This window comes from Diadema setosum, chromosome 17 (assembly GCF_964275005.1).
Source record: "Diadema setosum chromosome 17, eeDiaSeto1, whole genome shotgun sequence".
Taxonomy (NCBI): domain Eukaryota; kingdom Metazoa; phylum Echinodermata; class Echinoidea; order Diadematoida; family Diadematidae; genus Diadema; species Diadema setosum.
In genome coordinates, this window is record NC_092701.1 from 8,682,965 (window position 1) to 8,695,679 (window position 12,715).

General features: G+C 35.4%; 1 protein-coding gene across 1 annotated transcript in view; it reads left to right on the top strand.

The window, feature by feature from the left end:
* Positions 1-12,715, top strand: part of LOC140241110 (voltage-dependent calcium channel type A subunit alpha-1-like) — a 229,002-nt gene that overhangs the window by 159,741 nt on the left and 56,546 nt on the right. Inside the window, exons 33-38 of the mRNA XM_072320878.1 lie at positions 2,085-2,241; positions 2,980-3,107; positions 3,901-3,997; positions 4,932-5,037; positions 5,744-5,848; positions 6,434-6,543. Coding sequence (XP_072176979.1) covers positions 2,085-2,241; positions 2,980-3,107; positions 3,901-3,997; positions 4,932-5,037; positions 5,744-5,848; positions 6,434-6,543 — 703 coding nt within the window. The remainder of the gene's footprint in view (positions 1-2,084; positions 2,242-2,979; positions 3,108-3,900; positions 3,998-4,931; positions 5,038-5,743; positions 5,849-6,433; positions 6,544-12,715) is intronic.

A 12,715-nucleotide genomic window follows, 5' to 3' on the forward strand; every position in this document is an offset into this window, starting at 1 on the left:
AAAAATGAAAATCAGGGAGAAACTAAATGGACAGTATCTGGTCTGACTTATCATGTTTTAGCATATTATTGAAAACGCAGTGTGTGCAGTAGATGTCAACTTCAAAAGAGATTTTAATTAGTTTTGGAGATTGCATTACCAAGGAAATATCATAAAAATCTTCACTTTTTGCTAAGCAATATGCCATCTGGTGTGAAGAATCAAGCAGATTACTCAAAATATAAATCATGGTGCTACCATAACCACTCTTGTCTCTCTCAGATTTGAGCATCTATGTATCTTTTTCTCCTCTCCCGCTGCCATATCTCACACACACACACACACAAAACATTAAACTAGCCAGATTCGCTTTGATTGAACTGAACACTCTAAGAATTATAAATTTGCCTATTATATACAAAGTGCCTTCAAAATAATTTTGTAGTTTGTCTGTCTTAAAAAATCAAAAAACTAGACATTAAATTTCTACCTTAATCACTGCGTTTCCATTTTGATATGATGTCAACTTTGTACCATTTGTAGAATCTACTAAATTCCTTCTCCCCTGAAAGGAAAAAATGAACAATTAGATACACAGTCGTAGTTTACAAACCTTTTTTTTTTCTTTCTTGTCAATCCTTTTACACTTTGATTAAGAATTTAACAATTAGTAACCATGACTTATACAAAAGTTTTAATAGTTTTGAAGTTGGCACTGTTATGCATTCTTCCACCTTTTATTTTCATTCTTTGCAAATGCTATATCTCATTGCACGCATCACTAATTGTTCATAAAGCTCATATATGTCACAGAATTTTTTTTTTTTTTACTGACTCACTAACATGCACACAGCAATCACTCCACACTGTTTGTTGGCTATGCCTTCTAATCTCGTCATATTGATTCGTGAATTCCAGTCAAGCAGTTGCAGTGTAATCCTTGGTTGCTGTCATATTTTTTTTATATATTCCGTTGGTTGTAATCGTCATCATTTATCTGTCTTAATATCTTCAAACTGATTTGAATGCAAAGATACACCATCCACGCCAAATTTGATGTGCCAAGTAGAGATACAAAATTTTGTATACTCTTTCAATAGGTAACCTCAAGTTTCATATATCCCTTTTGCAGATATCACAAAGTTTTGCATAGCTGAAGAATAATATCTCCTAACATTGTGTGTGAAATCTTACAGAAATATAGTGTTAAAGTTTTCAACTATATGAAAAATGTAATATTACATTCTTAGGCATAGAGTCTATGTGGCGTTGTGGTTGGATGTATGGCTATAGTACCATGTGCAGTTTTGTGTTATTTTCTTTATGTTCATCCTATAAGGGAGTTCATGGTTAGCGCATGTCTCATTTGACCCCTACACCATAGACTTTCAAATAACATGGAAAGGACCTGTGACAGAGCATTTTTTGTTGAAGCATGCCACCTTTGTAATCAAAGTCAATGAAATGCGTGTGCAGCTTTTGTTAAACATTATTGATGACTCACTTTCACCTGTGCATTCTAACAAGGTGAAACACACAACTTAACATTCCAAATCCTCATTTGCCCGAGGATTCTTTTCATTTGAAAGTCAATGGCAAATACACAAACATTCTCATTTGACCTTTATTTTGGACATGCGCAAATCGCAACCGTGAACTTCCTTATTACATACAACTTTTCTGAGAGTATTTTGCTGATTGTTTTTTGTTGTTATAAATGTTTATAAATGTTATTGATTACGTATCTCTATTGTATTGGATGATGGATGTTGATAAAGGTTTATTCATGGTCAATATCATTGATTACAGTGATACAGTGAATGTTTATTGTCTAGAAATTAAACATGTAGCATTGTAATTTAAAAAAAAAACTGTTTTATGTCTTATTGATTTAAGATCTATTTTGTGAAAAAAAAAGAGAAGAAGGAATATTCATTAAGTCAGTATGTATTCAGCAAATAACTTAAATAGGTAGTTGGCCAGGTTTTTGTTTTTGTTTTTGTTTTTGTTTTTGTTTTGTTTTTGTTTTGTTTTTTGTTTACAATACTGTAAGGTTTGCTTCTGCAGAGCCTGATACATGTTATCTATCGCCCTCTATTGACCAGATGTGCTACAGGGGAAGCATGGCAGTCCATCATGATGAGCTGTCTCCCCGGTGCCCCCTGCGCCTCGCCCACTGGGGGTCCCGTCACAAAGTACGACTGCGGGTCCACCTTCTCATACGTCTACTTTGTTAGCTTCAGTTTTCTCTGCTCCTTTCTCGTAAGTATTTGGAAGCTTTGGAAGTTCATGACACGCCCGTTCTTAGAGGCCGGCGACTGTCAAACTCAAAAAGTTTGACAGAGAGTTGGTGTAATAGATGATGGGATGTCTGAAGTATCAGCCATTTATTACTTTTATACTGCAATTCCTGCATTTGTTGATCTAGTCTTCAGTTTCTCTCACCATATTTAAATCCTTTGCCAGTGTTCTGTTAAAATCCACTGAGTTCCAGAAACCACATTTGTGATAATTATGAATAAAACTTTTATAGAGTGCTTACTACAGACATTTCTAAGTGTATCAATACAGAACTGAAAAGTTGAATCAAGATATTAAGGATATAATTACAAATATTTCTGTGGTTTGGAGCTTTATCTTGTAATCATAATTTTTATCCTTCATTTTTAGGTTTTTATAAGGTAGAGTAAAATATCAACTGTCAGATAAATATTTCTTTCATTTTTCCCTATATGTTATGTAGAACTTGAATCATACAGATAAAATCAATCGGAAATACATTGCACTGTATTTGAAGGAAACTTCGAAATAAGTGAAGCAGCAAGAATGTTCCATGCAGCATTGTTAAAAGGCAAATGGTTCTTGGTATCATTGTAATTGAAATTGTATGTACAATATTTCCTTTTCTTGAGTGCGTAGGGACATATGCACTATGTGTTATGCACCATATAAGCACTGTTGATTATTGTTATCATTAATATCATTATGTACGAAAAATAGATGCTGAACTTGTTCGTTGCTGTCATCATGGACAACTTTGACTATCTGACGCGAGATGCGTCCATCCTCGGAGCCCATCACCTGGACGAGTACGTCAGAGTCTGGGGGAACTTTGACCCTACAGGGAGGTATGTCCACATCAAAATTATGACAGCTTAACACAGGATAAAGTCCTTTAAATACCAGATATAACAACTTTATACTATCTATCAAACTCTTACTTTAAAATGGATTAAATCTCTGATGTGATTGAGGCAGCTGTATGAGGTAACACTATGCAGAAAGCAGCTGACCACTGATACATGACTTTAATGTGGGTTAAATTTTAAATGTGACCAAGGCAGCTGTACAAGGTAAAGCTATAATGCAGAGATCAGCTGGTTTTATGAAACAGTTCACTTTTGACTGAAGATTTACAAACTGTACTTCTGTTTGTACTGAAATTAATTTTCAGATCGGGGCAGCTTTCTGAGGTAAAAGAACACAAAAGATCAGCTGTTGTAATGGCTGAATCCTAAGAGTATGATTTGAGGTAACTTGTTTTTCTCTGTAAATGTGTGCAAACATGTATTGGAGATATTGATTATACAATTCCATGGACAGCAGTAACAAAATTTTACCAAATATGTGAAACTTCTTTGTTTTTAACCTGTTGAGGATGTGTCCCAAGTATACTTGGGCAGGTGTCTATGAGAAATGCATGTTGTAGCAAAATCAGTCCGTCCTCAACGGGTTAAAATATCAGGAGGATTTCTTAGTTTGATGCATTCAAACACTGCAGACCATGCAGGACAAGGAATGATTAGATGAACAGAATTTGTCAATGTAAACTCGTATCTGTGAATGCATTTGTGTCCCTTGAAAATCCTCCAGGTTGGGTGTACTAAGAAAAACCGTCATCCTGTTTTCTTTGCTTTTCAGCGGTCGCGTGCTGTACAAAGACATGTATGATATGTTGAAAAACATTGAACCTCCAGTAGGATTTGGGAGGAATTGTCCCTACAGGATAGCGTACAAGGTGAGAAAAAACTGACTTCTTTTGTAAAAATTTGTATCATTTCATGTCAAGGAAACCATTTGATGTATTATTGGGTTGTGATCTGTGCAGTCTGTGAATGACATGTGCATAATATTATGTGAGTGGGTATGTGTGTGTGAATTTAAAGGACAAGTTCACCTTCATAAACGTAAGGATTTAGAGAATGCAGCAATATTAGTAGAACACATCAGTGAAAGTTTGAGGAAAATTGGACAATCGATGCAAAAGTTATGAATTTTTAAATTTTTTGTGTTGGAACCGCTGGATGAGGAGACTACTACAGCTTGTGAGTCATATGCGTACAACAGTATAAAGAAAATGTAAAGAAAATTCAACATATTTTCACTTTTTTTCAAATAATAAAAGAGCACTTGACTTGCCTCTTTCTAAAGGCAGGGGGAATAATATTACCCCTAACATATGTCAATAACGAGTCAAGGGAATATGTACTTTTTTTCAAAAGATGACATTTTGTGAAATTCTCTTTATATTTTCCTTATATTGTTGTACGCATGTGACATCTAAGTTATTCATACACTGCAGTAGTCTTCTCATCCAGCGGTTACTGCACAAAAACTTCAAAAATTCATAACTTTTGAACGGAATGTCCGATTATCCTCAAACTTTCAATGATGTGTTCTACTAATATTGCTACATTCTCTCAATCCTTATGTTTATGAAGGTGAACTTGTCCTTTAATGTTTTTATGCATCATTACTGCTCAGAGATTTGCCTTTATTAGCATCACTTCTGGAATGCACCATAAGTGGGTCAAATCTCAAAGTCCAATGCCCTTTCCTCTTTGTTAAAAGGGGAAATTCTAGGGTAACAGAACCGTCCAAGGAAGAACACAGTCATTGACAATGAGGGCGCTTTTGTCTCAATGTTCCCATCATGCATCTTTTCCCTGCAGCGACTTATTCGGATGAACATGCCAGTGGATGAAGAGAAGACTGTACAGTTTACCACAACATTAATGGCGCTGATTCGAACAGCCTTGGACATCAAGATAGGACAGGGTAAGCTTTAAATTGTCACAGCACATTTCTACAGATTCCTTTTTTCCCCACCGATTTTCTCACCTTTTTGATTGATTTGTTTCATTGTAGTTTGCTGGATATATGCTTCTAATATATATGTATTACACATATATAGCAATTCGATGAAGCCTACAATGCAAGTTCATATTCATTTTCCTGTGGAGTATAGCAAGTGAAATTCAAAGCACTAATTATGGTTTGCAGTATGCCTGGACAGAGTGATCATAGTTGCTACATTCAAACCTGCCATAGAGACCACCTGTCTATAGCAGCCACCTGCCATATACTCTGTACGACCACTTAACTCAATTCCCATCAATACAAATGTCATATTAAAGACCCTGTCTATAGTGGTCACCTCTATACAATGGCCACTTTTTCATCCCCGTTGGATGATTGCTATAGACAAGTTTGACTATATTTGAAATATAGAATCACATATTTTTTACAAGAATACAAGAAATGGAAACTATCCTTTTCAGACACTTTGTCCATCTCCAAATTTATTTCTTTATAGATATCTTCATCATTGAGGCAGTTTGTTACCAATTAAACAAAAATTTGCTTTGCAGAAAAAATAAATACTCCTTTGAAGTTGCATCACCATGAATCAACAGGCAAGAATATGTAGCTGGGTTTTTTTTTGAGATCTAAAGGTTAAGCATAAATTTTCATCTATCTCCAGTGGCTGACCGTGATCGCCATGATGCCGAGCTGAGAGAGGCCGTGAAGTGCTTCTGGCCACACCTGTCCGCAGAGAAACTGGACCTTCTGGTTCCGCCCGACAGTGGTAAGACAGTTATCCCAATTTAACATTGATTGCGCACGGAAGTAGATAACCCACAACAGTTACTGGCTACAGTATGTACCTCGCCAACTACTCAGTGTTGATTCCTATGACTGAGACATAAAATATACACATACATACTAGAATTTCTGCAATACAATTTGTTCAAAGGGAACCACCTAACAGAAGGTATTTATTCACATCAGGTCAGAGGACCTACATATTGTTTACAGCTTTTGAGTTGCCATAATTATAATTACCACAGGATATTATAGTGCTTTAGGTAAAGGATAGTTCGTTTAGTTTGGATGGCAGTCATATGACTGAGATAAACAGTCCAATTCTCCAGTTCTCGACAGACACTACACGCAATGGAGCAGGAAACTTAAATAATGCTTTTGATATCACTTTCTTTTTGTGCTTGACCAGTAATACACTTGTATATTATTGTCCCCCCTCCTCCATACATCCAAATAATAACTAGATATACTTTACTTAGAAGGTTACTTTAGTCTCTTATTTATTGTTTGCTTTTATATGTCTCAGTCCCCAAATCTATATTGCAATGCACCACATTGTTTCCCACAGAGCTGATCGGGGAGAAGCTGACAGTGGGGAAGATTTACGCAGCCCTGCTGATCTACGAGACGTGGAGGGAGTACAAGGCAAAGATCCAGAGGGACGGTCACGCCAGAACGGTAAGCCTTCTGCAGCTGCCTCTGACTCAATGCTCTGCCTTCCAGTGCCTTGATCATCCCAAGCTAACCAAGTTTTTGACAGATTCTCTAACAACGTCATTTCCTTCCTCGTTCATCCATGCTTCGTCCGGACAGGGAAAGAAAGAACTACAAATGCTAGAACTGCACTCTCTCTCATTCTCTTTTTTTTTTCCGTCGCGGAGCAAAGATGTGATGATGCTGATGTTTCTCTTAATGATGACCTTGAGTCTTCATTCATATTGACCACACCCTACACCCTTTTCACCTCCCCCCCCCCCCCATCACATGGTGATCTCCCATTGGTATGCTCCCTAGTGCAATGTCTCGTTCCTCCCAATATTCCCCCCCGTGCACCGTATCTATTTTTGCTTGACATTTCACCACCAAACTCGTGCAGCTATGAATGGTGTCATCTCGTATGGCGTGCCCCATGCAGGCACCCGCGGTTCTAGCGGCGAGCACAACGCCTTGATTTGTGCAAAGTTCAGTGCCTCAGATACTGTTTTGCCCTGCATGACATAGCGCTATTGAAAGAATGTGAATAGTTGGAAATTTGGAGAAACCCCACCCCATATTAAAGCAATTTTGTGTGTTTTAATTGTACACACTCTATAATTTTGCTGCAATGAAATGCATGCCAGGAGATGGATAAGTACACTTTCGTCTTTGTGCCAATAGATGAATGCATGTTTGAAGATATACATATTTAGCAGAGTAGGAGAGAGAACCTGAACCCACTGCATGAACTTGTTTGAATTCTTACCCTCATAGAGCAAATTTGAAGGCATTTGTAGTCCCGCTGAATAGTGATTACATTCGCTGGGTGATGCATGCAGGAAAAAGTTAGGTATCGGTGCCACAGTGTGTGTTGCTATGACAACGTCACCATTAGGGTCTCTGCTAGGGGAGCTGCTAGAACCGCACATAGCTGCACTTCCCAGTTGTCAGAAGAATGGTCCCTAATTGTCATCACCGTCATGATCATCATCATCGTCATCATCATCATTATTATTATTGTCGGTATGCATGTCCTTGAGATAGCATCGCCATTCACTATATATGTAGCCATATTCCTCTCCTTTTTTTTTTTTTTTTTGCATTTGAATTTTTTCTTCCATTTCCATGCAATCCTTGTTCCTTCAGAAAATCACATTCCAGTCTCTTTATATCACATATGTTCTGCCAATCAAATACCGGACCGTACTATAATTTTGTGCTCTTCACTACTCCACCATAAATGAAATGAAATCATTCGGCCACTTTGTACGATACGATCGAGGCATGCAATCCATTAAGTTGTATCCACATGTCGTAGGTTTTAGGCGTATGGCATTCCACATAGACAGACAAAGATCTTCTCTGGCTTTTCTTTAGTGAATCTGAGCGTAGCACATTGCAATCTCAAATATTTTGCGGAAATGTGCCAGGTTGCACCAATCATTCTCATTTAATAGTAAAGTGAGGTTCTTCATTTGTGACTTTATCCATTTTGTTGATGACGAGAAATGCAAGTTATGATGTCCATTATGAAGTATTTTTTTTTGATAGAGACCTGATTTCATATAATTTTTTTTCTTTCTTCCATTATTTTTGCTTGTTTCCCCCCTTATTCCTTTTCACATGGGCTTTCCCCACAGATGCGTGAAGTTATAGTAATTCGTCTCACTTCTTCTATCAAACAATCTACCCAGTTTTTTCGAAAGCTTTCCCTAACAATATGTCACTCTTACTTTTTTGCCTGGCTTAACTACACTAGTGTCTTTTTAATGTTTGATTTATTTTTTTTTTTACTTGATCTTTCGACCTTTTTTGGACGCTCTAGACAAGACCAGAGTCTGTCTGTAACAGTAATCTGTGTGGTGTGTCATATATTATATGCATTTAGCGAATAACAGGTTTTTGATTTTTCAACATCTGTTTCTTGCATTTTTTTAATCATCCACTCAGCAACGAAAACCAGAAGTAAAATGCTTGTCTCCATGGAGATATTCAAATGTTTCAAGACCAATGCCGATAAAAAGAAACAGCTACTTGTCACTGAAAATGATCTCTAATCAATAAAAAATCTTTTTTTTTTAATCTGAAAGTTTTACCCTTTTCTTTTTATATCTTTAGACATCGTGTGTTTGTATAGAAACTTTCCAGTCCAAGAGGGACAATTCTTTTTAGTTTCTCTTTTGATAACATGACATACTCTCCTCTTTAAACTAAATTTGTTTTCTTGTTCCCAGATCCATTTAGTTTTACCCAGTCCGAATGATGACATGGGTCATCAAAAAGTTCAGACTACCTCCCCTTCCCTTCTTTGGAAAATCATCTCCTTGAAACACACTTTTCAAAATCGAACAAGAACATGCATGGAAAATGGACGGAAAAAAAACAAAGCAATTGCCTCTCTTAATGTTGATTTAAAAGCTTTACTTCATTCATGCATGGATATAAATGCATATAGTTGTTTTTGTATATTTCTTTGCGTTTGCTTTGCCCTTGCGTAGGCAGGCTTGCTTGTTTGATTCTCCCCGTTTGATTTATTTGGAGTTTTCCACACCCTGCTGTGTTTCATGCATTTTAGCATGTTACTTTTTTGCACTTCCTCATATTTTAATAGGTATATCCTATGCATGCCTTTTACTTGCAGTGAGTCATTTGTGTGTATTTCCCTATGCACATCTTTTATTCTACTCCATAAATCATCTATCCAAAAATGTATGTAATAATTCCAGATCAGTTATTACTTCCAAGAATGTCTAATTCATTTCCAATACTCATATTAGACATTACATCAATATTATAAACAATGAAGTATTTACCAGATCTTTAATTTTACAAATGTATACAATGTGTGTGATATATAACATATCAAATTCAGCTAGAGAACTTGAATGCTTTTTTTCCAATACTTGGCTATTATAATATAATTCAAACAAATATTGACAAGTGTGTGAATATTTGGGTTAATTTATTTTTTTTCTCAAAGAAAGTCACATAACAAACTTTTATTCATATTTGTGTTTACACTGCAACTGCAAATTTACTGATTCTGTGATTCTAACTAAATATGAATATTGATTTATGTATCTACTGTATATTCTGTAAAAGGAAAAATGTATGATTTTTTCAAAATTCCAAAATGTCATAGTTTATTTCTATTACCCATAAGAGCTTATAGAAAATATATATCCCTAAGGTTGTGTGTCAGACTCTGAGTCATAGAAGCTTATAAAAATACTAAAAAAGAAACGATACAGTTATAATCAAAGAGAGGCATGAACAATGTTTTGGTAATTTTAGTAGAATACTTGTTTATTTGTTTTATGTTGTTTTTTGAGTCAACAAAATTTGCATTGATAAAGATATACATTACCATGATTCATCAATTATTGTATTTACACTAGAGTCCTTAGCAGAAAGTACTATTACAAAGATAATTGAGATTGAAATAAAGATGTTATTAAGAGGGGTGAAGGTGTGATTGAAATTGTAGCATATTATCAGTTGTCATGTATTTTCATTCCACAAAACAGTCCTTTAGATTTCTAGGGTACAATAATAGACTGGCAAACATGTTCCTTTTGCTATTTTTCATTATTTAAAACATAGAGTAAATGTGTATTGTAATTCAGCTTATATAACTTGACACTTTGTTTCAATCTATGGCTTCTTCCGTACAAAAAATCCAACCCAAACGTATAATTTGAACTCAAATGAAAACAGTTTTGGGGGAAAAAAGTTATCGTCATTTAACTCTCAAGCGTACTTTTAGGTACTTCTGTGACTTTTTTAACTCTATTATGGAATATCACCTTTTGATAGATTTTCTCTTCCAGTATGCTATCCAAAGTGCAATTCCTTACCACTTTATACTTTAATGAATAGAGTAACTGCCATCAAATTCACCTAATGTCATCACCAATTGCTTATTAAAAGACTACAATAATTTCAAGTGACAAATAATGATTTTGATATTGACCTCTGTAAAAAGAGGGAAATCTAGTAAAGATGGAAATGAGAGATTTGTTGTGCGATGACATATCATCCAATTTGCATATTTATATATAGTCTCTCCTAAAGCCACTGTTTCCTTAAAGAAGTGAAATTTAAATTTGTCATAACTTTGTATAATTCATCTGATATTACTCTAGTCATTAGAGCCAATTTCAGTAAGACGCGGAATTGCACTTTACACCTGTGTGCCACCCACAACTAATCTGTTTAGAGCGTCTCTGCCACAGCATCGTGTGTTTTATTTTTTTGTTTGTTTATTCTTTTTCTTTTCCTTTTTTGGCTGCGGTGTCATCAGATCTAACCAAATGTGGAGCTCTTGAAGATTACTGTAGTCCAAACAAACATACAAATGCTGTACATTCAGCTTCAATGAATTCAAGAAACAAATCACATTTCAGATTAAATTCTTCTGATTTCCTTTGGTACGAACAATGTTAGAAATCCTTTGGTACGGATAATGTTAGAAATCGCACTTGCAATCTTTCAGAGGCTGTAGACAACAGGTTAAGTGGGGACTATGCAACTTCAGTTACACAAATAACATTTTAGTTCTTTCAAATGTTTTTAGTTGATTATGAGGACTGGTAGAAATTCTTCCTGCACTTCATCCCCATTTCACAGTAGAATATTGCCAATATATGAGATGAATTTTCACTTGTAAGAATAGAAATAGTTTGGGCATTTATTTCAATTATATCAAATTATATCAAAAAATGCTTCAAAAGTAACCCTTCATTCAATTGGATTTTCGCCCTGGGAATGCAGATAAAGATTGATTTTTAGACCTTGATAGATCACAGTAAAGCACTCTGGCACATTGGTGGAAGTAAACCAGAAGATAATATCACCGTTGTATAAGGGATGCAAATTATAGTAAGTAAACAATGCATGATTATGAAGATTGTAACAAGTTGAAACATAACATAGTAAAAGGATTGATTGTTATAAATTTTGGACTTCAGTTAAACATTTTTGCCACTTGTTACTCAAGATAAAGATTCAATTATGTCAGTACTGTTTAATGGTTAGTACTCTACACCATCTGGCAATATCTTGAATGTATGTTTTTGGCATAATGATAGTTGGAAGCCTTAGATGCAACTTTGATACTTTGTTGAGACAAGCATTTTTTTTTTTACAAGAATTTGTAAAAAGTTTACGATAATCTATTGACAGCGACAAAGTGTCATAGGAACATCGAATAAGCTGTTTTAGTTGATGAACAAGAGCATGGATTATTAGATTTCTTATCAACACAAGCTCAAATAAAAATAAGAATTTTATTGTTTGTGAGACACCTTTGAAGAAAGTAAATGTACTCTTGAGTATAAAATTTGTTATCTATCATGTTTTGGGTTTGTTTGTTTGTTTAGGAATAGGGTGTTCTGTTAATGTAGGTTATTGTGAAGGCTTTCTTAAAACTCAGCCAATTCAGCCAGATTTCAGCCAATTCAGCCAATTCAGCCAGAGAGGGTGCCCATTTCTGTGAAAACACACTAGTGACTTCATCAAATTAAGGAAAGAAGATAAACATGATGCCAACACCACAGTTAGTTTCTGAGTTATGCTTACAAATGATACAGGGGCAGATCCAGGAATTCTTTATACAGAGGGGGCGCCTTTACTAAATTAAAGGGGCACATGCGCCCCCTTTAATTTTTTCCTTTTATTTCTTTTGTTTTAACCAAAAAAATAAATAAAGGGGGGCATGCGCCCAGTGCATCCCCTCCTGGATTCGCCACTGTATCGTTAGATTTTCAAGGGATCAAGCATTATTCTGTATTCCCTGATCAGGTCAATGGTTCAAAATGATCTATCTCTTGTTACGTGGTCTGGCTCTAGCATCCGTTGATTCCATATGTCGCTATTATTCTTAAGAAAGAGCTAAAATTTGTGATTCATTATGTCTAATGACAAGGCTTTTAGTGTTAAGCAGGTCACAAAACACTTCTTTTGATATCCCATATCAAATTTAATTCAGCATCAGACATTTGTACTGCATTTTTAAAAGCTAGATAAATCTCTCTTTTCCCGACAATCTGTTTGTAGTATCATAGCTTTGGATATATACTAAAAGCTGATTTTGTTTGTGTTGCCAATTTGATGAAGAGTGTCTGTGATAGTGGCACAATTTTTATTGCCTAGC